Consider the following 26,389-nt stretch of genomic DNA (forward strand, 5'->3'; position numbering starts at 1 on the left):
CCTGAAAAATGTTAAATCAAAGACTTGCGTGGGACTTTCCTGATAAATAAATATCTGTCATAGTAGAGCAGATTCGTTACAGAAAGGAGGCAAACCGTTTTTTACTTTGGTCGGAATCAAACTTAATGAACGATGTAAGGATAGATTCTAGTATGAAATAACACGAAAACTAGAAAGAAAATAAGCATCATTAATTCTTGATTTTCTTTTTTAGTCTTAATCTGTGTATATATGTAGGACCCATAAAAGATGACAGCCCCATAGTTTTGAGTGTAAACTTTTCTTGCCCCTTTGGGCCTTAAAATCCGTTCCAAGAAGTCCTAGAGAATCAATTTGCTCCATTGCCACTCTCTTGATTCTTGGATCCCCATTCCTCCCCAGTTCTCAAAGAAAACTGCCTTTTGCTTCCAGGGTTCTTAGCGCGGAGTTCCATTCTGAAGTATTGAATCTTTTTGCACCGGGAAATCTGCTGAAGATTTGATTTTTCTTCTTTATTGATGCATATTTAGTAAGTATTACTCATATTATTGAGCTTGGTTTCTTGAAATTACAAGAAAGGATGTGGTTGGAGTTTCTACAAGTGATTTGATTCAGATGTTGCCAAAGAGCTCCAAAAATGTCTTGGATTCAATCAGCATTTGGGAGCAAAATCAGCCCTGTTATTCTTTTCATCATAGTAGTGTTAGCTGTTGTCTTCTTCATTGCTGCTATTCTCCACCTGCTCATAAGGTTCCTCCTGAAGCAGAGATCTGCACAGTCCCATAATTACCCAGAAATGTCCACTTCTGGGGCTTTCCAAAGGCAATTACAGCAGCTTTTTCATTTACATGACTCTGGTCTAGATCAAGCCTACATTGATGCTCTCCCAGTTTTTCTCTACAAGGATATTATGGGCCTAAAGGAGCCTTTTGATTGTGCTGTTTGTTTATGTGAATTCTCAGAGCAGGACAAGTTAAGGTTGCTGCCATTGTGCAGCCATGCTTTCCACATTGACTGTATAGACACATGGTTGCTCTCAAACTCAACATGCCCACTTTGCAGAGGGGTGATATTGTCCCCTGGATTTTCTTTCGAGAACCCAGTTTTTTATTTTGAAGATTCAAAAGAAACTGAGGATGGGAGTTCAGGAAATGCAGGTTTTGTTGGGGTCCCTCGTGCGTTGAAGCCTAGTGAAGATGATAATGGTTCTATTATTAATGAGAAAAGGGTGTTTTCTGTGAGACTTGGCAAATTCAGAAGCACAAATAATGGTGCAAATCAAGAAAGTGAAGTTGGAGAGACTAGCAACAGCAATTTGGATGCCAGGAGGTGTTATTCTATGGGCTCATTCCAATATGTGGTTGCTGATTCGGACCTTCAAGTTGCCTTGTGCCCCAGTAGTAGAGATAAAGAACATGGAGGTGAGGGTAGTGATGTGAAAGGGAGAGGTGGGCAAATTGGGAATTTTACAATTGATGGGGTTGCAGCTGATGCTGATGCAAAGAAAATTAACAACGGGGTTAAAGGTGAAAGCTTTTCTGTTTCCAAGATCTGGCTGTGGTCCAAGAAAGGTAAATTTCCTAGTTCAACAGCTACACATTATTCTAATGCTATTAATGTAAGTTTACCATAAAAATGATGAAGTTGAGGCTATATGAGATGCAAATATAGGGTATGAGGAGTACCTCATTTTTGGCTCTGAACCTTGTTTAGTAATCAGACAATTCAATGGTTTTAGCTCTTTCCATGTTTTTCTCCGCCTCTCTTTCCTGGTATGCTTTTGTTTTCACTTTCCCGTTTTTGGTTTCCATACATGCAACTTGGTTAAATGATGCTTCTTTTTCACATCACACTTTATGGATTGACAGATGGCCAATATTTTTCATCATATTTACTCTTGGCAAAATTGATTTCCACTAAATCTTTGCAGTTTTAATTTGTGTGGCCATACTTTTCAAATGTCTTGCTGCCACAACCTTTGCTAGTCTATCTCTCAGTTATCCCATCAACCAACCTGCTAAAATCCAAAATGCCATAGTTTGTGAGCCTTAATCTACTAAAATTTCCCAAGTTCCACATCTGTCTTTTCTTTGTATCTTCCAATTAATAAAGGAGGTTTAAATATTTAAACTGCTTTTTGGAAACTTCTGGTTCCTAGTAATGAACTTTGGCACTTTATTCTTTGCCGAAATGTGGGATGAAACTGATAGTGGTGGGATCAGGAAAAAGTGGTAGGAAGGCACTCTTGTGATGATGAGGAACCTTGATTGCCAAAGTTGACTTGAATTACATATGTAGGGTCTGTTGTGAGTGTTATCTCAAGCTTATTATGCAAGCCCATGTTCTCTTGTGTTCTGTAGCAGTGAAAGCAACTTGGTGGGAATACTCAATTAAGATATCTTCTTATGTTAGGTTTGGTTGTAGGCCAACATAATTGTAGTTCTTTCCAAATCTCTTTTCTTTTTGAGTCTAATACATCTTTATTGAAAAATGCATTGCTTTTCTTTCTTGATGAGATGAGAATGCTTTGGGAAAAGAGGGTTTTGCTTGTTTGAGATTGGCCCATATTAAAATTACCACAACTGTAAAATCCTTGTGGGGACAACCGGACAAGTGCAAATGCAAGAAAACCAAACTTCACTACAATCAATCAATCCCTTGGACAACTTGTTCTTGATGGCACTTAATTACATGCTGCATTTCAGGAACTTGGGATCCCTAAAAATGAGTTCTTGGTACAGATTTCTTGCACTATTCATTTCAATTGTGGGGGTGGAAAATGAGAAAAGGATAGCAAAGGGCCTCTGTCAATGATGGGAAAAACCCTGATGTGAAAAGCTGATCATCACATTGATTAGAGTCAGTGGAGATGGGGCCATGGAGTGTTCTCTTAACCTTATGATATGCTGCAATAATTCATGTCCCTTACAACATTACTATATTCTCTGCTCCAACTGTTAAAGCTATCAAATGGTCCAATACAAAAAGAAAATAAAGTGAAAGCAAGGAGGGAACAATTTCTTGCTGCAGTATTTTTCTTTTACTTTTATCCCTTTCTTACACCCCATTGAATAGATTGTCTGAATGGGTTTTCTTTTTGCTTTGCCTGATGGAATCTTGTGAGAAAAAGATACGGATTAAGAGTGATGTTGCACGTGCAGCCGACTGAGAGAAGTGTATAGGTAAGTAAATATGTTGCATTTAGTGACTCCAATGTATGGTGTACCAAAAATGAGTATAATTTCGTAGAGCACAACATGAGATGTAGACCTTATGACGATTTTATGAAGACAAATGCTTCCAAAAAGTGGAATAATTATAAAAATTTCTAAAATACAATATTTTTTTTTTTTTTATGATCAAGCTAAAAAGAGGAGGCGTAACAACAACATTGCTCCATTATATTCTGTGTTTCTGTTTCGAACATCGGAACTACTACTCCTGCTATTAAGTATTACACAACAGAAAAATGGAGTAAAATTCACAAAAAACAATAATGATACTATTAACTGATCAAGCAATAAAATATATGATATGTGTTTCAAGTGACCAAAAAGAATCCAAACTGAAACATGAAACTCATCGCAATGGGTTAGAAACTGTTCAACCACTGCCTCGCTCTGCTAGTATTCACATGGAAGCAGCAGAAATAGCAATATATGCCATAGTGTCAAACCATGAACTGAACCATTTTAAGAATTTCATGTGATGAGATAGTACAAAACAGTCGCGTCCAGACAAATATTACAACTATTAGCAACATTGTTTTTATAGTTGCACAGAAGCTTGCCAGACCCAAATGCTACCCTGTCCTTATTCACCTCTGCCCAAAATCTAATGTATATTTCTCTTAGTTAAACATAACCATTACAAGCGCTGCTCTATACTCATTACTGCTTGCTTATACGTCAGAATGTATGAAAAAGAAATAAAATTATAGGCAAAACCCAATAGGTGGGATATTCTTGTGTATTTCAGTGAACTTGGAGCCTGGAAACGGGAAAACAGCACTAGATTTCTCCAAAAGAGAAATAGAATGGTCGGGGATCAATTTCAAAGTCAATAATTTACAAATATGCTCTTCGGATTGAATACAAAAGGTTCTATAATAAATTAGGGTTACAAAATCAGGAATCAAAACTCAGCAGCAACGAAAATTTTTCGCAAGAGCTCCTTCTATATGTGCCTCAAAATCCACAAAAGCTTACAGGAATTTTTTTCTTATAACAATGTACATAAACTACCCTTTCCCTTTCAGGGAAGAAATGATGAGTAAAGAGAGGCATTGGAAGGGTACCAGCTGAAACCACTCAAAAGTCCAATTGCTGTGCCAGATTGCCAACACAATGTAACAAAATTTCCCAGCGACTACCAACAGCAAGAAGATGCTTCTCCACCATGCGAATTAACAAAGTTCCATTGCAAGGGCCACTCCTTCACAGATCACGTGGGAAGTTGCTGATTTGTCCTTCCTCTAAAACATCTTTGTCATTTACCTTGTAATTTATCCTTACACGCATGACAAGGGATTTCTGAAAGCCAAAGCACAATTTCAAGTATCCAAAAAATGTAAACAAAATTGTAAAATGTTCAGACCAAAAAGGAACCTCCACAACCCGGGGGGGGGGGGGGGGGGGAGGAGAGTCTATGACACCAATATCTACTCGTCCATCGATATTGAGTATGAAACAATGAAATGTGTGCCAATAAATAGGCAGGTCCATGCCTAATTCCCGCTGCAGAGCCATGGTGTCTTTTGAAGGGAAAAATGTTAAGACTAATGCATCACTTTCAGCCCACAATGTATATTTAGTGAAGCTTTTAAAAGACATGAAAACTCTGTGGAGGAAAAAAGAGATGGTTCGACTGAGAATATAAGAAAATATAGCACATACGAATTTTGCATTACCTTGCCGTGCTGGCTGTTTGAAACTCGTAACTTCTGCGAGACAGATCCATTACCACTTGCAGGAAGGGTGTTGCTGCTAGCTGGATCCAAGTGCAATTGAAGAAACTGCAGATGGTACACAAAACAATATGACCGTGTGGAAGAAAGCCCCAGAACAATATATATATATATATATATGGTGCAAATTTCTGCCGTCAACTAACATCCAAAACCACATGAAGCAGGTCCATAGATTGTCAGTAGACGAAAGCCTCACTGCAATAACTACTAGGCAAAAGAAAAGAACAAGAAACCATCACATGCTAAATATTCAACAGCAGTTCTGCAGGCTGCAAACTAGTAAACAGCAGCGAGAAGCAATAATCTTCCTTAAGATCTTTCTAGATCTCATTTCAATTAAGTCCGAAGTTGCAGGTATGCGCATAGGTGCATCATATAAAGGCAACCATACTTCATATAAGAATATGTAAGATCATAGAATTCAAAGAATAAAACTGTTAAAACAAGAGGACGAATTACCTTGGGTACGGCAGCCTGGAACAGAAAATTTGAGTAGACATTGGGTGACTTGTTGATAAATTGAGCCTCGATTAGAGTGGTCTGTGGGCTGTCAGGCTCCTTTGAGAAATTGAAAGTTACTTTTAAGGAGCTGCTTTCAAATGCAACAATTGCTGGAAAGGTTGGGCCATTGGTCACTGCAACTCAAAGTAAGGGTGTAAAAACATTACCAAGAACATATCAATCAAACTAAAAAGAGATATACACTGACGAGATATACCAGACACTGATTGACTGGTTCCAAAACCACCCAACAAATCCATCGCTGGAGAACTTTCAACAGGGGAAGAGGCTTGTGCCAAAGGTGAGGGGGCCAATTTGCCTAACGCATCGACTGAACTTTTGTTATCTTGACTGGAAGACAAAATATCAAGCATGGAGGTGCTACTTTGAGCTGGAGGAGTTCCAATTGATAAAAGGTCCAGCAACACATCTGTACCACTCTTTTGTGTCTGATTGGTTCCTGAAATATTAAAAACAAACACAAGCTGCTTCAAAATTCATGTGTAACGAGCAAGAGCTCATCCATTTAACTGTGCCCTGGGAAACTACAAGCTCCAAAGAAAGAAGCAATATCACAGCACTGATCGAACAGCATTCAACTTATATTGTAGGGTAGGGTTGTCTCTTGATGATAATAATCACTTGGATAACAGTATCTCTGTCATCTGGCAACCAGAAACACAACTGGTACTAGACTCTTCTCTTACTTATATGAATTTTTAAAAGCAACCAAACAGAGAAAAGACAAAAGCAGTATTATTTAATGCACATATCTCAAAGAGGCTTTGGTATAAAAAGTTATAAGTTTCAGACAGTTCAAAAGCATTCAGCTTATTATTGTTTCACTTCTGTGCATAAGTAAAATCAACCTTGTGAAGTAGCTGGGGACACATCCACCCCAAGAAGATCCTGCAGAAAGTCTCCACCAGATGAGGCAGGTGCTTGGATGTCATCAGAACTAAGATCAAGCAAATCAACAAGAGGAGCTGAAGCAGGTTTGACAACTCCATTAGGAATTTTTGGTGGGTCTCCTTGTGAAGTTGAAGCCACTGCTGGCACAGAACCAGCCCTCCTCCCACTAAAGGTTGCCTCATCAAGCACTGGCATCCTTTCAACCAACGCAGACCTGAAGAAAATGCATCCAGCATCCCATAGAAACCATGTAAGGAAGAACCAAACTAGAAGAATGTTCGAATTAATCTTCTATGTTAACATACCTGATTTTCTGATGCTTCTCAATAATGGAATTGAACTCAATTGCTCTCTGTTGCAGTTCAAGCACAAAACTTCCTTTATGATAACGTACAATGTCATTTATCCTCCTGTGATTGATTAGTTTCCTAACTTAGTAAAGAAAATTAAGGCAGTAAATCAAAATATTTAAAAATATTATGATAAGGTCCATGCATAAACATTATATGTTTCTGCAGCCAAAAAAGAGAAGCAAAGGACAGAAATCCGGAGAATCAACCAAACTATAACATGGTAAATGCAGGTCTTTAGAACAAAATAATATATTTACATATATAAGAAAGAAATATTGTGCATAAATATGGGAAGAGTATTAATAGCAGTCAATGCAAAAGCTTCGGAACGTGCAGATACAGTCCACATAATAGAGTTAATCTTTTACAGTGGAGTAACGGCACATACTTAGAACAGGAGGGAAACCGACTTGATAGCTTTAACAAAGCAATCAAGCACATAGCTCGAGTTGTGAGATCAGAAGAATAACGTCTGAGAGCAGTTTCTACAACATCCACTGCGTCAGCCTCTGTTACCTGCTCCAGAAAACAAAATTCTAAAAGTTGTCCGTGAAATTAAGGCTCTGAAGAACTCACATAAATAAGATATTTGTAGCTGTTAGACTCAATTATTTAGCTCTGTGAACATATACTTGCTACAAAGTTGTTAATAAATTGAGACCAATCTTCTTCATATTAACATTGTAAACAATAAAGTTGCATGGAAACACATCAAAAGTAATTTAAAGGACTCAAACCACCAAAAGCTGTAAGTACGCAGCAGTAGGTTAAGAGGTTTACAACCAATTGAGCTAGATATATCATCTCCAACAAAACCAAGACCAGAAACTAACATAATTACAGGGGACCCTTCTCTACTTTCTATTTTCAACTAAGGTTGCATCTGGACTGATGCATTTCAAATTCTTAATAACAAAATCCTTTGAATTTGTTTAGATAATTCTAAATTTAAAGAATTTTAAATCCTTCAATTCTAATTTTGAACTATGTTTATGTTTTGTTGAATATTGATTGATTTCAAAATCTTTTCAAATGGAGTCATTTGAAATCTAAAATCCTTCCCTCAAATCCAAATCCATCAATCCAAATGCACCCTAAGAGCATCATCAGATGGGTTAAAAAAGAGATAAAAAGGGAACTATCCGCCATGCGTGCTCCTCCAAAAGGGAGAAAATCAAATATAAGAGAATTGCAGCCCTTGACTTATCCTATTAGAAATATCATCGGCAATGCCACATTCCATCATTGTTGAAGAGGGCAGAAACAGGAAAGAGCATTCATGATAATGAGGGAAAGACCCACCTTTTTCAGAAAAGAGGCATCTCTGGAGTCCCTAACCTAATGTCTTAAGTTTCTAAACTAATGTACTAGGGCCCAATCTACAGTACTATAGACAGAAATGCATTTGCTACTTGGCATCTTTAGCAACAGTACACTAGGATTCACCATCAGAAAGTGGTGGAGAATATAATTACCCAATTGACGCAACAGTTGTGTGGAAATTTGATATAAAAGTTAAGAAGACCTTTAAAAAGCATGAACTCACAGTTATTGGATCCTCTACATCAAGCAGTCCTGCATTACTAATCAACAGGTCACCATATTCTCCGGTGCACCAAACAGCAACTCGAATAAGAGTTTCCTGGTGAAGACATTGAATGTTTTCAAGAATTGAGTAGACAAGTAGAAAAATATTGAGATACGAGAAGAATTAATTGACTGTAGCTACAGTATACCTGTTCACCTGCTGTTTGTAAAGCCTTGTAGAGTGATCTTACAGTATACCCATGGAGGTTAGGAGCATTAGTGATTACAACAATAAGGGCATGCCACACATCGTCCTTCACATAATTTCCTGCCTGCACCACAACAATCATTTCCCAAGTAAAATGGCCAGACAAGCATTTCACTAACAATACAGATTAGGCAATATAGCATACTTTTACAAGAACTCATGACAGAGGATAAACATGACAGGAACATGTATAGTTGAGTAGTAATTAGATAACGTAGCTAACTTCTAAAAGACAAATGAAACAAGATAAACGTGTGCGCAACATGTATTATTGATTGAAAATCTTACTAAACAAAAAGTGGACTCCAATTTACCTAATGAAACCAAATACCACAACAATACACAACCCTATTAATATGTTATATTGTATATATTTTTTCCGGCGATGTAAGTATCTTGACTCATTAGTATAGAACAACAAGCCTTCAATGACCATTTAGCATTATCTTACACGAAGAATGTGTCTAAAACTGTGGCAGCCCCACATTTTGAATTAATTCTTTTTCTTTTCTATTTCTTCCTGGGGCAAAAATTACTCATTGCTATCAGGCAAAAAGCCCAAATTATTGAAGTTGCATAAAATTTGGGCCAATGGCCAAAAAGCATTTACCATAAAAGTAATGTACGCCCCCGCAACTAAGTTTATGTGTAACTGATGTAACAAGCATCTACTAGGTCTTTTGTTGCCCTTTTTTAACTTGTGATCCACAAAAGCCACTTGCAATCACCAAGTTCTAGACTTTTGACACAGTACACTCACATTTGTACACGAGTCCTATCTCTCTAGATCTTCTAAAGGCCATGCTTACATGACATTTCTTCTTTCATGATGTTACTGTCTCATGAAATGAAGTGAGAAGATAGAAGCTATCAGTGCATGGAATAGCAAGCATGGTATCTCTTCTTTGTCAATGATCAACAAGAACCTCCAACTTTACAGCTAAGTCAGTATTAACAGAAATTATTAGGCATACCTCTGATAGAACTTTGAGCATCTGATCAATGTACCATATTTTCTCAGGGGAGAACCTGGAGGACCACAGTGAAGGACATAAAGCTATGAGTACACTGAAATATGTTTTATTATTCAAGTTCAAGCATTTTAAATTTATTGTTGATAGTATTGCAGTTCAACACATCTAATGACTCCTGGGTAGATGAGAGCTTACAGAAAATCAATGAACAAAGTGAGTGAATATATTACTGATAAAATGACTTAAAAGACAACAATGAGAACAAGTTTTCACATGCAAATACATTATTGGCTAGTGGCAGGCTAGTAGTGAACAGAGAAGATAGACTAGAACTTACTTCTCCACAATAGAGCAAATTTTTGCTGTGAGGTCTCCCTTAAATTCTGGATCGCTTACTTCAAGATAGTCAATAAGCTCTTTTGTCAAAGACTTCACGTTGTTTTCATTTACCAGAAGATAAACAAGCTCAAGGGCCCTTTTACGGATCGAAGCATCTGAATCCTGACATCAAATAAACATCCACAAGTTGCTAAGATAATAAACCCCATGTCTTCTCCTAGATGTCTATGTTTTGAGTGATCATAGGAGAAACAGAAGATACATGAGAAACCACAGAAGTTGAAAGACGATTACTGCAACAACAGATTGTTAGGTTGGGACCATGAAGGGAGGGTCCAGTTATCTAATGTGAAAAGTGAAAGCTGCAACCCAACCAAGCCACTAAGTATTATATACCAAAGAACTGTAATCTAGAATAACTAAAGTCAAAACAAAAGTAATAACATCTCCGACAAGAAGGATGTGATACTTTGCAACAGATGTAACCGTCAGGATCAAGAGAAATTTGTAAAATCAAAGGCAATTTATCAACTTTAGGGAAAATAAAAGAGTATGGCTTCTTGGCACCTTTACGCATTCCAGAATTGTGACTCGATGCCTCTGCACTGCTTGGCTATCCAAGGTAATAGCTTTCATCAGCATGTTCAATGCAACATATCTGAAATAAGATCTTCTAACTTCATCATACAGAAAGCATGAGCCAGAACAACTAAGAAACTTCTTATGAGGTACATCAATATGAAAAAATTCTGAACATGGAAGAAGAAAGTAAACTTTAGGAATCCGTCACAGATCCTTAAACAGGATCAGGACAGAAATGAACAGTTTATAACCGCATTAATTATATACCAAACTGAAAGAAGCTGAATCTTTGGGCACAAGTCCCAGAATTGCATCAGAGAGTACAATATGCATCAGCATCAAGCATTTGGAGTTCCATGAGATCAAAGATTTATGCCATTATTTGAACCTTCATCCACTATCAAAATCTAGGATCAGATGAACTAAATTGTACTAGCTTCTCATGACCTGGGAAATATGTGAGATGTTGGTTCCTAGGAAAGCACAACTGTCTGCATGACACTAAAAGGCAGTCTAAGCTAGAGGTTTGGATCTGAATAGATGATCAGATATTGTTGGACAGTTCTTCTATTACTTGTCCTTTACTAGGACAAAAAGAAGCATATACTGTGATCATTTCATGGATGCTTGACTGAAAGAGGGCATTCTGAGTGCAATGTATGTTTAGGATTCCTTGAGATCATGTAGTATTGCAACACAAGCTTCCAGTATTGCATAATTTCGTAAAACCATTACCGCAAAATTACATATCCCAAACAGTGGATGTACTACAGAGTGTTAACATTAAGCTCCAAAAAACAATACAAATTATTAACATCCTAGCATGATTTGATGGCTTCTTGATCTTCTCATAGTCTGAGGACTTGGTTGTAGGTATAACTTTCTGCCAAGTTAACTAGCTTTAGAATAAATCACATAGCTAAAAGACTAAACTAATGATGGCTTTGGGAACCATCAGCTTGACCAGAAATGACGGATAACATGTCTTATTCACATTTTTAGTGAAACTCAAGATGTTCTAGTATATTATTTTTTCCAGGAAAAGAAGTGTAGGCAAAATAGATTGTTCCTGGAAAATCATATTAAGTGGTCAGCCAAATGAATGAAGATAACCTGATATTGTTGTCACGGCTGGATAAAAATCTTCCTAGAATATTGACAGCAAGTACCCTTAGCCCTCCATTATCTTCAATACTCATGATTGTGGCAACACATTCATAGAGGATTGCATTCCCTGCATTTTTGTTTGCCTCAGTTTTGGTTGCAACCTACAATATCAGGTAAAGAAAACAAGTGAAATATTGTTACATGGTGCGTAGTATCCTTGTAAAGCACCTGATTGAAGGGTTCAAAAGATATTGCCATCAACATGAACGAGAGATTGATAACAAAACCAAATTTATTCTCTTGTTCTCGTTTTAAATTGCCAGAGGGGACAGGCAGATGCCCAAAGTGCTGATAGTTTAACTGAACATTGATCTATCCTCAAGATGAATTTATTAAGATATCTGCGATCCGCCAATATGCAAGTAGCTTCAGCCCGGGGATGGTAGTTTATCTAGTGAATTTTAAATCAATGGCAGTGGATCAAATCCTAACTTTATATTCCAAACCTAAGACTTTGTACTTGCCAAGAAACTTTGCCACATAACACTTCCATAAAAGTTTCAAAAGAAAAAGATTCAAAGGAAAAGAAGATCAAGAACAGATCACTGATTGTTAAGGTCAACTCCGTAACCACAGAATTTTGACATTCTGTCAGGTAAATAAACATGAGCTGTGATATCAATGATAATCAACTCACTCCAGCCCGTGAAGCAATCTATGAGGCACTGTCAAGCTATTAGTTTTAAAATTGGAACTGTCTGCAGAGATCGACACAATCATATGACAGAAGGATCAGGCCCAGTAACCCAGACATCAAGACAATATTGTTTTTCTAGAATCTAGTTCTATTAAGACATTAATTAGCAATAATATAAGAAAACAAGTAAAATTTTAAATGAGCGAAGGAAAGTATTCGCTAATCATTTAAAGCTCAGAGTTGCAATGAACACACATGTCAATGCCACACGATTGTCTCCATGGATACAAAAGAAGAAACCTTCTCCATAGGGTATTTATTTAAAGACCAACCATGATTTCACTCAGCAACGTGCTTTGAAGTTAGTGATTAGGTAAATATTCTTATAAACAAACTTAAGGCATTATTTGAACTTACTGAAGAAGCAAAGTGGTGCACTCAAAAAATCCAACTGACCTGCGCAAGAATATCGTTCATAGTATCACTAGCATCAACATCTCCTTGGCCCAACACACGCAAAAACTTGAGCAATCTAATATGAAGAAATGGATCTGTTATCCCGGAAATGTCGTACTCAGGTGAATATGGACTGTTTGCAAGATCCCTCAGAACTTTAACTAAGCCGTCTATGGATTTCTAGGACCACAGAAAAGAAAAAAGAACAAGGAAAAGATAAAAATCTTGTTAAGTAGGCAGCTTCTTGATATGTTGAATTCTATGACCATCTCCAGGAAATATATGCAGTTGATGTTGAAGAAGTTACCTTTTTGAAATACTCAAGAGCTTCAGTACTGACTTTAGACAAATCTGTACAAAGCTGGACTCCAGTTAATAAAACTCCATGGTGCTTTTCTTTCAGTAATGCAACCGCAGGAGTTATAAAGTTCTCTGCCAGGTCCGGAACTTTCTTTATTATCCTTATAGTGCATAATGCTGCCTGCATTAGAAAGTAGGGATATCAAAGGAGTTAGAGTGTTTCAGGTCTGTCATTCAAGGTTTCTTCCAAAAATATTTTTGTTTCCTTATAAAGCAACAAAACCAGAGGTCATTAATACAGAGATAAATGTACTGCTAGAAACTACAAATGGCCTTTTAACTTGAAGCACGTAGCAGAAAAGACTACAGAGTGAAAAATCTTGGTTTCAGGATAGCATACAGAAATTGGAAACAGAGCAATTTTGCACATTCTTTGCATCAGATACACCCTAGATTTATCTTCTTACCCGAGAACCATATTTTTCAAATGTCCTAAAAAAGGTAGACTGAACATGAAAAATGTTCTGAATCTTCCATATATGTTACCCAACAACCTCAGCACTCTTAGAACTCCCAATGATCAACAACTCAATCAATACAAGCAGGTAAAATAGTTTTTGGACAAACTATGGCACTCCAACCATTCAGAAAATGACACTTATAAGCCAACAAACAGCATTTGAATGGCATCACTTTTCTGATACGTGGGACCAGTTCACAGCTACAGTGTACTTAAAAAATGAAGGCCGACTCATCAAATGTTGTTCTATGAATTGCTAAATGTAAACTTTTCTTTAAATTGCGTGAATGTGAGTATCATGTCATGTAAAATTTATATAAGCTGCTCTTGGAGCTCCCTAATATTTCCCCTTAATCGTAAACTAAAATCACCCATATTCTTCCCCTAGGACAATAGAGAGACTTACTTTCTTACGGACATTAGGATCTCTAAATTGAAGTAATCTTTCGACTTCTGGAGCAAGATCACGAGCCATTTCTGCAGAACAGATATTTCCCAAGGCACATAGAGCAAGTCCAACAATATACTGATTGGTGTGATTAAGATCTCTGAGCACAAAGTTAAGGTATCCAAATGTAATTGATTGTTAATAGCAATAAATGAACCACCAACAAATTACTTCACCAAAATACAAAATGACATGATCAGAAGTTACTTGTTTCAAAGAGAACAAAGATACAAAGAAAATCAAGTTAAGCATGGATACTGTTTAATTGAGTTGGTAACAAGCATTAAAACTTCCTGTCTTTCATCAAGAAGTAACATAAGACCAAGATATCCTATTCTCTTCTCTGGGAATCCTGGGGATGCAATTAACTTCAGGCATTCCATTTGACCAAAATGTGTGGGATAACCAAGCATGTGAATGAACATGAGCTTGGCCAAATTGCGATGCCTATACTCTTGGTCGTTTTCACTGATTGCAGCTCGAATTGCAGCACATTCTTTTCTTATAACAGCACGTTCTTCAGCTGCAGTTTTGCAAGCACGTATAGCCCGAATCATGTCCCTGGAAGAAATAATCAGCTTAATGATACTTTGTAACCTAGAATCAATAATCAACACGAACAAATAATTTTTAAACATTAAATGAAAGAGAATACACAAAAATCTACAATGATAGGAAGGACGTAATGGAGGTTGTAGTGATGAGATGGCGGAGGATTGTACAAGAGATAACGTGAAGAAAAACTTCATTTTACTAGAATCCAGAGAGTATGTCACATTCTGCTATACCATAATAGTAAACAAGAGAGGAAGGAGAGTAAAAGTTAACAGACAAAAAGGAGATATCAACTAGTAGGTGAGGCTAGAAACTGATGATGCTTATTACACCATTTATCTTTGGCCACATTTACGGTAAATGAGCACAACCGTTCATCTTTCAAAACCTGCCTAAAAGTCTAGGTGTCATGCCAAGACAGAGCAACATCAGAAAGCATTTATTTACAGACAAGTTCGTTCTGGTTTTTCTCCGTTTTAGGAGAGTGGCTTCTGATCCTTTTGAGCTCCTAGGCCAATCATGGAGTTTGACTTTGCAACAGTCTTTTCCATATCCACTCAGTTCTTTACTTCATGTAGACAAGGTATTTTCACCTTTATCTGGATTCCGCCTCACAACTACCATATTTTTTATCCTTAAAATTCTCAAAACTGCTTGTATTATTTATATGTAGACCTCTATTCACCTGTTTTCCTCTTATGTCCATATTTCTTCACCTATATTAACAACAATGTTGGGCATCTCTCTACTTCCCCTTTCCATTGTTCCGACATTCCTTAAACTACAAAACACAATCTCATAAACAAGCATCCTAAACCTTCCCATCAACTTCCTTCCATAAAAGAGTAGTAACTGCAATGACTTAAATACAATACCATAAGCATTTTGACATTTTCATAATAAATAATGACCATACTTAGTTAGCCCTCTAACCATCCTTTTACCACCATCTTCGTGCATAAATCCTTTCCTACGCCCAAAGTCATTTTCTTACTCAGCATTACTTGGTACCAAATATCCCATGTTTCAAATTCCGCATGATTAACAAGGTCAGTGGTTCACTCAAGATAGGTGAGGTAGTCTATGACTCTTTACCAATCAGAGCAACCTATTCGCAATTCTTGAAATTATGTCCTCATTTTCAAATAGTTCTAGTTCCCATAATTTAACCTCGGAATTCAGAAAAGAGGGGGGCAAATGATAACTAGCAAAACAGTCTGGTTATTTTAAAAATGTATTAGACTCTATGAAAAATAAATCCTAGATCAATATAATATTGCCTTTGTGTTCTCATCATGTTACTGATAAACACATCCATCCACTAACATAAAGATTTATCTTCCTTGACCTAAAGCAATCATACAACCATTGGTAAACATTACTAACAATGCCAACCACCTAAATACACTCGGTGCCACAATAATTACATTCCAAAACTCCCCAGGGTGGAAAACCAAAATTCCAAGCAAAATCATCTGAATTCCGCAGAAGCACAACAAAAGTTCTTATACGACAGTAGCATTCAATCCGAATGTACAGAAGACAAAAAGGACGATGTCCGATTGCTAACCTCAGCCGTGTGCCGGAAGAGAAGGGATTCATGATTGGGTCCGCTCCGAAACTCCGAGATAGCTCTACAAGATCCAGCTGTAATTACTATTGAATTTTCCGCACACTAACAACTCAACTGCTTAGCAGAATCCCAAAACGCAGATGAGATCACGAAGTAAGAGAAGGCGCAGCAGAGATCTGGAGAGGGTACTCCAAGGGATCCAAAATAAGGATCTGCAACTTCTTGAAGAATAAAATCAATCAATGGCTGCTTTGATTGGGAGAAATATGCAATTGAACAAATAATAATAATCAATCTGACAGAGGAAATTCTTTCTTGCGTGCGTGTGTGAGTGTAATGTAATTCAAGAAGTGAAATTGAGAAAATGCGCACTGGAAATTTTCTTTCAGGGGAGGAATTATTGTGTGTGATGCGGTGTGAGAATTGTGGTGCCAGCGCAGATGTCATTGGACAGATTTTTCCTTTTTTTTTTTTTTCTCTTTGTCCAATTGTGCTCATGTGAAAATACATAGTTGATGTATTTTTAAATTCTATTTTAGCCCGTGTATTTTGTTAAAATAGCAAAAAATTCTTTGTATTTTGGAAATAGGCAATAATATTCCTTTTATTTTCAAAATTCCAGTAAAAAAATCACATTCTGTTACAAATTGATAGAAAGTGGTGTGGACGTGCGAGGTGGTGCGCCTGACTGTCGATTTTAGCCATTTTGGTCAATATTTTAGTCCATTTTGAACTAAAATACCCCTTATATGAGTATATAGGAGACTAAAGCATTTTTAACTTATTTCATGAGCATTTTTTACTTGTGTTTAATTTGTTTTGAGTTTTTTATTTTATTTTCATCTCTCTAAAAAATTAAAAAAATTATTGTGAATATATGTATATATGAATGCATATACCTTTTATTATTCCTTCTTTATGTTATATCTATTTGTATCCACCACAATATTTTGTAATTATAATATTTATTAGTATAGTTTGTAACCACAATTTTGATGGTCTATAAATACCACTATGTAATTCATTTGTAAATAAGCTTTTGGAAGAATAAGAAAAGAGTTTGGCGTGAATACATATATTGTTTCGTATATTTCTATTAGGAATGATAAGCTAATAAGCTTAAAATTTTTCTAAGTTTACAACACCTTTAATATACTTATTTAATAATACAAAAATATTATATAAAAGTTTTAATATTTAATAATTTAAATTTAAAATTTAATTACAATCACAATATAAAATTTAAATATCTTAACAAATGTGGATATTAATGAAATATAAAACTTATACATTGGCGATATTAATGAAATATAAAAATTATACGCTATCAACTAATTTCAATATTATATAATTAAAAAAATATTAAATAAATTATATTTGAATTTATTATATTATAAAAATTATGAATAATTATTTTTTTATTTCAATTTTTTTTAAAAATACCAAAAAGATAAAAATATATTTTCTTATACATATTTATATACATTATTTTTTTATTTCAAAAATTTCTTAAAAATGTATTTATAAATATAAGATACCAAAAAAAAATAAATATGTACTATATCGTTTAAATTAGTATTATATATATTTAAAAGAAAAAAAATCCAAAATAAATAACAAAGAAATTATTAATTAAATATCTAATAATTATAATAATTATCTAAAATTAGTTTTAATTAATTAAAATATATTATTTAATAATTTAAAAAAAAAAAGATAAAATTGGGGGCGAGGCGACGCGACGACCGCCGTCCCCACACAAGAGGGCGACGGCATTCTTCTGTCTGGGCGACGGCCATTGTCAAGGCGATGGCCGGTAGTCGCCCTATTTCTTGTTGCTGGTCGACAGCGACATTGCTAGATTGGGGACGGTGGGGGGCGGGGCGTGGGAGTGGGGGTAGGCGGCCGGAGTTGGGGTGAGATGGGTGGGGTTGGGGGTAGGGTTTTCTTCTCTTTTTTTGAAGAAAATCATGTGTATATGTATATATATGTATATATTTCTTTTTTTTATCATGGCATGCACATTGCTGACTCCAGCACGAGTACTATACGTTCTTGAACAGGAATGTGCCCTGATCCAGTATCATCAGATCGTCCCTCTCCTTCTCTTGCTCATGCACGGCCTCAAGAACTATCAAATTCGTCTTCTCATAGGTGGCTGATAGTAAGTACGTGGAGCTGATTAATGATACTAATAACGAGGATGCTGTTTCTTTATTTTCTGCTGCTGTGAAAAGTCTCCTTCCCACCCACTATAGAGAGCATGGCTTTGTGGGAGATGTTGCACTTTTTCAGAATCTTCAGACATGAAGTCTTAGGTTCGATGAGGAGTAGAAATTCTGGGTTCCAAGGGTTGGAAGTTCATCGTCGCCTGGGGCTACAACGCTCTCCTGTACGGGCCAAGAATTTGGATGCTTCTTTTGTTGATTAAGGCATTGCTGATAAGGATGATTAGGTTTGTTCCTATACATAGGAAATACTACTCTCAGAATATCTGCAGCAGATGCTCTGGTCTGTGCAACCAGACTTCCAACATATCCTAGAAAGCTTTCTTCTTGGTTTTCCTGCTGGTCTTCTGTTGGAATTAGTGGTGGTCTTATTGATGACTTTAATGGCTTTTGGTGTTGATTGCGCATAACTCCCTCATCCTAGAGGAGCAAACAAAAGAATGTTATATACTTTACACTGGCAAATATCTACAAACAAATTATTGCTGCACAAGGATCTAATCACACTTGAGCAAACTTGGTCATGAGGCTCGAATAAGCTTTGTATTGTAATGCAATTGAGATCAGAGTATAGGAAGTAGACTCAAATTTTGAGAAGATGCAATTGAACCAACACTTCTTTGAAGCAAAGCCCTGCTGCTCCTGCAGATATTCTGTCTCCCTAATTTCCCCTCTCAAAATAGTGAAGACAACAGAATGTTCGAGCATATTTACCTAAGGGAAAACCACTTCCATACTGATAAGCACAATCATCATAATGGAGTCGTATCTCACAAATTGCGTTATTTCCACAGTCGATAACAAGGAGGGAGCAATGGCTCCAAATATAGACCACATCAAAATCACTAGAGAATTTTGCATCTTCTCTTGGTCCATCCACATGTTGACCTCCATTACCACGTTTGCCTCCAGCAATGGTTGAGAGACCCCTAAAAAAAGAAATTAAGGCCACAACCTAAATCCAAAAACATTATTCAATCATGTTTGGGGACTGAATTACAAAAAATGCCAAGACAGAAAACGGTGAATCCAGAATAATCACCTGTATCATTTATTTCCCTGATTGCCATATTATCAGTGTCGGCGATGTAGACATTTCCTCTATCATCCCAGTTGGATGATTCACTCTTGCTTCTCTCAATCTTCCGTCCACATGTCCGGAGTATCCATCTGCAGACCCTGAAACCAACTTGGCCCTGCTATCTTCATTTTCCAGAAATCACCATAAGAGGAAAAAGTGGAGAGAAAGACATAACTAGAAACAATCCCCACATTCCAAAATTGAGATTGTGAAGCAGATTACAGTTTTAAGTCACTTCCCTAGCACTCGGTAATTGGCAGTAAATCTATGCGCTTGAACAATTAACCACCAGAAGACACTTTTTCCAAGTTGCTCTTTTCCACGCTATTAACCCCCATTATCACCAATTCTAACCCTCTTCTCCACCATCTTGATATCTCTATAACAGAGTTGCTGAAACTTAAATTTCAGAGGAAGCAACACTGTCAGGCATTTGGCTTCTTAGAACAAATAAAACATTCTCAATTGATAAGACTCCAAATCCAGAAGCATTTGAAATCAACAGTTTCCTAAAATAAGTAACATCACAAAAAACCAAATTCATCTCATCAATGCAAAAAAGTTTCAGCAGATGCAGCAGTTACACCATATAGATTTGGTATGCCAGATACGCCAACTCACTATCAACATCAGCCATTCAGCCTATATTTTGGCAAACACATCAAGTTCCCACTCGAAGCCCAGCAACTGGAAAATCACTGTAAGTAGAAACAAACCGTTTCGGACAAAAACTACATGATCAATGAAGCACAAACCCACAGAAAACTAGCAGGAGCAGCAATAAAAATAGAATCCCCACTGCAGAAACTTACACAGGGACAAAGAGGATGATATCTTGTAGATATTACTATTCGCAGAATCCAAAATCAGAAGGTTCCCATCAGGCAAAACTTCAACAGAGTAAGGCTCAATCCCAAGCTTAATTGCTGACATCAAACCCAGTCTCCACATTATACCCGTTCTCGAAATTCATCACTGGACGCCCTGATATTGCTGCGAATCCAACAACAAACCAGATAAACATTCCAAGAAACCTTCCCTCTAATCAGGAACATCAATCTTTTCTAGTCCTGGAGGTGGCCTTGAGTGATAAAACCCATTTCATCAGTTTGGAATATGCATTAGAGAAAAGCCCGTCTACGATTCCTGCCCAACAACAAAAGCGAAAAAAATGATTCAAATGAATGACAGAAGCTCCACAACCAAGAGATATTTAATACATATAATACACACACATCAACGTGCGTGCATAAATACTTACTGGCAGGTGAGGAAGGAGCTGAAACAGAATACACGCCACCAATAAAGAGTAGAAGGGTGAAGAGCAACACAGAAACGTTTTCGCCCATTTTAAATGCCATTTCCAGATTTTTCTTCAAGCAAAAATACAGATGCAGGGGGGGCTGAAATGTTCAGGACACCTGAATGAAGGTCTCCATTGTGCGCAACTGTTGTGGGTTCTGAGTTTCTTGGGATGAGCGAAAGAATATAAATAAGGTGTATAAGTGTAAAAGGGTTATGGATTTTCGGCGTGTCTGAGCAAAGGTTGAGCAGAGTATAACGAGAACTCTGTGTTGTGTTTGTGTGTGTACGCAAAATCCAATCTTGTAATATTTGCCAAATTCTCTATTACCGATTTACGAATAAATTGATTACCCCCTATTTGGTGCTGAAATCAAGTGCCCGACTCATGAATTGTAATGCAAAAAGATGTCTTAAATGCATATGTACCATGAGTTTTAATGTGAGGTAGGGGAAATTTTTTATCTCGATCAAGTTCGGATCAAATTTGAATTAACTACATGACAACTTGTCATGTGATTGGTGTACAGTTTAACAAAAATTATCAATCACAAAGTAGATGTATCATGACAGATACACTTGTTTATGATTAAATTAGTTCGCTTGAACCAAATTTGGGCAATTTTTTTTTTTTGATGTAAAGTGTTTTTTGAATAGATTTTGATATTTGTATTTTTGGCCTTTGGATGAAGAAAAAGAAAGACACTACTTGTGTTGGTGAGCCTAATTCTAATTTTCATCAATTTTATATAAATAAATAATTAAATATCATTATATTAATTAAAAAAATATCAAACATATGGTTAGATATTTTAATTTATTGTTATAACTATAAACTACTTATTAGCTTAGCAGTCATATAACTAGTAAGAATATAGAAAAATATATATACATCAAATTATTAAAATACTTGCACATAATTTTGCATAGTTATTAATATTAATAAAATACATAAACATAAGTTATTTTTTAAAAGTGGTTGACCTCGTTATATACCAAAAAAATTTAAGAGATGAATTTAAACCAAAATATAAAAATAGTGATTGATCTCATTATATATATAATAAAATAACAATAAAAATAATTAAAATTATTCAACCATTGTTATTATTATTATTATATATAGATTAATTCAGAAAAATCATCAAATTTTGGTATAAATTTATAAGTAATAAAATAAGTTGCATGTTGTGAATCTTGGTCTAAATATATACTCATAGATAGATATACAAAATTATAATTTAATTGCTAAGACTTTTTAATTTAAAAAAGTATAACAAATTACAAATAGATATCGAAATGTAATATTAAAGTTATATGCGTCATATCAAATAATTATCTACAAATAAAAAAAAAAAAACTTAGTAAATGTAGATTAAGCTTGTTTTGGTATAGAGATTAAATGTATAAATAAAAGCACCTTAATTTATTATTATTTAAAATTAAAATACATGATATCAATTAATAATTATAATGCATAAGTAATTTTGAATATACAATTGATATAATATTAAATATGGAGTTAACAATAAAAACATATATTAAAAAATAGAAAAAATTTTGAGCTAGAGTCAAGCTTCAAATCAAACCAACTCGCGAGCTTACCACCCCTACGAACCCACCTGCTACCCCCACGTAACTTGAAGTAATTCATACATTCCTGATCAATACAGTTAAGCCAAAACAATTTGATCATGAACTAAGCATGTACCATCTAACGGCAAACTTCGTACAACATACATGCATGTTTACATGAGATATGAGATGATATCAAGATTGCTATACAGTTATTAACATAAACAGGGAGAGATGTGCTGAAATCACGAACCAAACAAGAGAAATATTTACTATACAAAATGAATGGTGCCTTTTAACGATTAGGCAGCCATCAACGTCCGCAAAGCTACACCTTTTGCCCAACAGATGCTTTCTACACTAAAGCTAACCAACAGACAGCCGAGGCCCCTAAAAGTCCCGCATTTTCCAGTTTACACACCCTATTAAAGTAAATTGATTATATCAACTTTTTCCTGTTCAGCTACAGAGAATTCTCCAAAGCAGAACATTTTACATAACCTACCTTATTTTTTTAGCACACATTATCAAAGGCAACCTGGAAGTCTGCGCTGTCCCGAGGCTTTGGATTCGATGCATTGGCAAGACCTCGAAGAAGTCTCATGACATCAACGGTATCATCAAGATAATATTTGGCCTTGCTTGGCTTTTGCCCAACAGTGCACGCAAATATCTCTGGAGATGCAGGAAGGGGTGAACCGGAGACAGCACTTGATATGCTCTCAAACATATCTTCATCCGACCTATCGTCTCCAATACACATCACAAAGTCTGGCGCCTTACCATTGCTTGCCATCATTGAGAGCACCTTCTCAGCAACCAACCCCTTGGTCACTCCCTATGAATTATGATCTGTCAGTATGAATCAGCATGCAAGCATGGCATGTGAGTCTCTCCGTGTGTGTGTGTGTGTATGTGAGAGAGAGAGAGAGAGAGAGAGCATACTTGTGGTTTAACTTCAACGATATGTTGTCCCCTTCGAACGACTGCAGGTTCATTTGCAAGCACATTTTCCAGATGATCCAACAGTTCCTTGGCCTGGCAGGAGCCAAAGTCGGGGTCTGCATCCTGATGATGCCACACCAATGCACTCTCTTTAATCTCAATAGAGGATCCATCAGTTGCTTCTGTATAAAGTTTCATAATAGGCTCTACAATTGCCTTCCAATCAAGATCAGAAGCTAATGATTCCCAGTCAGCGTTTTTGTTTAACCTGTATAAAGTACATGCAGATTTTAGTTACACACATTTATTCAAAAAGAAAGAAATGGTTCTACAAAAAAAAAAGTAGAAGCAAACTACTCAAAAAGATTCCAGTACCTCATAAAATACCCATGTTCAGCAGCCAGTCCCAATATTTCACAAGGAGCAAGCCAGTCACTTAGTGAACTCCTTCCTCTCCCACTAACAATAAATACTGTGTTATTGGAATCATTACAGAGAGCATCAAGCACATTTACCACTTCAGGACTCGGAGAGCTAACAATTGAGGATTGAGGTACAACAGTACCATCATAGTCCAGAAATATTGCCCTTCTGCTTGTCCTTTTGTATGCTGAGACAATGTGATGAACAGATAACTTCCTAAAACTTGGAGAAAGTGAGATAACTCTAAAACCCAGGCCTAAACCAATGCCCCAACAACGCTTATCATAGTGATTCTTACAAGCTCTCTCTAGGTCCTGGATGAAGCTGCGAGCCCAATAAGCCACGTCATGAGAACTGACATATCGATAGTGTTTCTCATGTCGCAGTTGCTTTTCTGCATCAGGCATGGTAATAGCCATATTCATGGCCTCAGCAACGGAGTCAATGTCCCAGGGATTCACCCTAATTGCTCCACTCAGAGATGGAGAACAACCAATGAACTCCGACACGACAAGCATGCTAGTCCTGGCAGAATCTAGTTTCACACCCAAAGCTTCATCCATGGCAAAAGAGCCTTGCCTGCATACTATATACTTATATGGGACCAAGTTCATACCATCCCTCACTGCATTAACTATGCAACATTCTGCGGCTGCATAATAGGCAGTCTTCTCATAGCGAGGAGCATGACGATCAATCAAGATTACAGGTTCATAATCGGGGGAGCCATAAATCTCATTAATCCTTTTCGCAGTTGTGTATGTTTCCCTTTTTGCTTCCTGGACATCTTTTCCGGAGCTCCTAGCAGGATTCACGATTTGAACCAACACCAACTTTCCTTGTAACTCTGTCTGTAGCTGCAAGAGCTGTTCAAAAGCTAACAACTTCAGGCTGATGCCTTTAAATATATCCATGTCATCAACGCCAAGAATTAACTTCTTGTCCTTGAATTGTTCACGTATCTCTTTGACTTTGTTGAAAGTAGATGGCAGATCTAAGACAGATTCCAGCCTACCCATGTGAATACCTACTGGGAGTATTTTTATATACACAGTGCGGCCAAAGTAATCAAGTCCAATATGCCCCCTCTTAGATCCGTAGTCCAGGCCAAGCATTCTACCACAGCATGAGAGGAAATGCCGCGCATAGTCAAATGTGTGAAAACCAATCAAATCAGAATTCAGTAATCCTTTCAGAATCTCATCTCTAACAGGCAGCGTTCGGTATATCTCTGATGAAGGAAATGGGCTGTGAAGGAAAAACCCAAGCTTGACTCGATTGTAACGCTTCCTTAGAAATGTAGGAAGCACCATCAGATGGTAATCGTGAACCCAGATGAAATCATCCTCTGGATTGACTACTTCCATTATTCTATCAGCAAAAAGTTTATTTGCACACACATAGGCTTGCCACAGCTGTCTGTCAAAGCGATCACCATGATCTGAACACATAGGCAGCAGGTAATGAAAAAGAGGCCAGAGTTGTTGCTTACAGAAACCATAATAGAACTTTTTATGGATATCATGAGGAAGAAAAGTGGGAACGCATTTGAATTCATCAAGAAGTCTCTGTGCAACTTCTTCCTGCTCATAGGCTTCTATTTCAACTTTGAGGGATCCCACATATATTACTTCAGTCTCAGGTGGGAATCCATCCTTCAGTTGTAATAAAAGTGAATCCTCATCCAAACTAAAACGCCATTTACTAGTCCCGTTATCCTTTTTAGCATGCAAAGGCAACATGTTTGCGACTATGATTATGCGTTCACAGCAAAAAGATGATTTGCTATCCGAGTCCACATCACTGCTCAAATTGCTGTCAGATATAATTCCAGGAAGAGTCATCACCCTCGGAAGACCTCTAGGAGTTTGAGGAACATCCAGCAATTCCCCAGAGGCCAAACCCAAGAAATTTCCACAAGATTTTGACGCCATCATAGCACTGGTTCTGCTCCGTAAGTACCTTTTCAGCACTGGTTTGCACGAAACTGCAGTTCCAGGAAATATTATTTCCACGTAAGATCATAAATTATCAGATAGCATTATTGACCTACCATCAATCAGACGGAAAACGTTACTTGGACTCAAAATGCTAGATCTTCTCACAGAAGTATTTAATGAGGAAAAACAATAGAGATCATCATTAAAGCCATATCCATTATTGCATTCACAACATAGTCGTATATGACAAGAGATCTTTAAAATAATAAGACTCACAAGTACAACTCTGGAAAAGAAAGTATGATTTTATTTTAATTTCCAAATATCGACATACAGTTGACATCATATTCATAAATTACATTGATAGCATCTCCATTTTGAAATTCACATGTCAGGCGCACCTAATGACTCAAGTAATACCTAGCAACAAGCAAAATCAAACCAGGAACAAACAGAAAAGCATTATAGCCAACAACGAAGATCAATAACCACGTAAGCTATGGGCGTAATTTCTGCATAGAATCTTCGTTGCCGAAATAATCCAACCATCACCCCAAAGATGTATGATGTAGATTCCGACAGAATCCAATACCACTGAGGATCCTGTGGAATGTCATTCTAAAACATTCTTTTTCCATTTACAGTAAGTGATAGGACGTTATTATGCAGTGATCTTGATTTTCTCTTCTTCAAACCTAAAGAATAACTCGCTAGAACCTTCAGCTTGCAGACTCATAACTTACAACACAAGAATAAATCACAAATAGTAAATTCAGGTAAAATAAGTAAGAGGCTAAGAGACCATACCCCAAGCCGCACTCCCCCCCCCCCCAAA

The 26,389-nt window shown here is 36.7% G+C and overlaps 3 protein-coding genes and 1 long non-coding RNA gene across 15 annotated transcripts in view; 1 reads left to right on the forward strand and 3 right to left on the reverse strand.

Moving 5' to 3' along the window:
- LOC105156594 (RING-H2 finger protein ATL46-like) lies at nt 160-3,281 on the forward strand. 3 transcript variants are annotated; one of them, XM_011072767.2, is made up of 2 exons: nt 160-1,550; nt 2,721-3,086. In XM_011072767.2, exons 1-2 carry the CDS (start codon nt 617-619, stop codon nt 2,771-2,773), a joined length of 987 nt encoding a protein of 328 aa, XP_011071069.1. In that variant the 5' UTR covers nt 160-616; the 3' UTR covers nt 2,774-3,086. The 3 variants fall into 3 exon arrangements, with proteins under 3 accessions (XP_011071069.1, XP_011071070.1, XP_011071071.1); XM_011072768.2 differs by having other exon boundaries at nt 161-1,550; nt 2,685-3,087; XM_011072769.2 differs by lacking the exon at nt 2,721-3,086 and adding an exon at nt 3,110-3,281 and having other exon boundaries at nt 162-1,550.
- LOC105156595 (AP-1 complex subunit gamma-2) lies at nt 3,971-16,443 on the reverse strand. The gene is made up of 18 exons (XM_011072770.2): nt 16,058-16,443; nt 14,191-14,493; nt 13,891-14,032; nt 12,972-13,145; nt 12,665-12,844; nt 11,518-11,672; nt 10,390-10,480; nt 9,821-9,984; nt 9,484-9,538; nt 8,451-8,573; nt 8,261-8,356; nt 7,103-7,230; nt 6,667-6,771; nt 6,319-6,575; nt 5,667-5,909; nt 5,408-5,583; nt 4,889-4,993; nt 3,971-4,511 (listed from the first exon to the last, which is right to left on the reverse strand). The coding sequence occupies exons 1-18, from the start codon at nt 16,087-16,089 to the stop codon at nt 4,416-4,418; spliced, it is 2,625 nt and encodes an 874-aa protein (XP_011071072.1). The 5' UTR covers nt 16,090-16,443; the 3' UTR covers nt 3,971-4,415.
- LOC110011489 lies at nt 18,078-20,957 on the reverse strand. 2 transcript variants are annotated; one of them, XR_002286520.1, is made up of 5 exons: nt 20,631-20,957; nt 20,182-20,515; nt 19,331-20,067; nt 19,003-19,243; nt 18,078-18,708 (listed from the first exon to the last, which is right to left on the reverse strand). It is a non-coding gene; the product is annotated as an uncharacterized LOC110011489 (long non-coding RNA). The 2 variants fall into 2 exon arrangements; XR_002286519.1 differs by having other exon boundaries at nt 19,331-20,515.
- The window catches only part of LOC105156596 (probable alpha,alpha-trehalose-phosphate synthase [UDP-forming] 9), a 4,869-nt gene continuing 857 nt past the window's right edge, over nt 22,378-26,389 (reverse strand). For 4 of the 9 annotated variants that reach the window (XM_011072774.2, XM_020691796.1, XM_011072772.2 and 1 more), the window contains exons 3-5: nt 23,567-25,601; nt 23,192-23,459; nt 22,378-23,084 (exon numbers count right to left, since the gene is read on the reverse strand). In XM_011072774.2, the coding sequence (XP_011071076.1) occupies nt 22,761-23,084; nt 23,192-23,459; nt 23,567-25,551 (2,577 nt within the window). In that variant the 5' untranslated portion in view covers nt 25,552-25,601 and the 3' untranslated portion in view covers nt 22,378-22,760. Of the gene's footprint in view, nt 23,099-23,191; nt 23,460-23,566; nt 25,664-26,389 lie in introns of all 9 variants that reach the window. The other 5 variants (XM_020691799.1, XM_020691798.1, XM_020691795.1 and 2 more) reach the window with 2 other exon arrangements.

The sequence above is a fragment of the Sesamum indicum genome, linkage group LG2, assembly GCF_000512975.1.
Source record: "Sesamum indicum cultivar Zhongzhi No. 13 linkage group LG2, S_indicum_v1.0, whole genome shotgun sequence".
In the NCBI taxonomy this organism is placed as follows: domain Eukaryota; kingdom Viridiplantae; phylum Streptophyta; class Magnoliopsida; order Lamiales; family Pedaliaceae; genus Sesamum; species Sesamum indicum.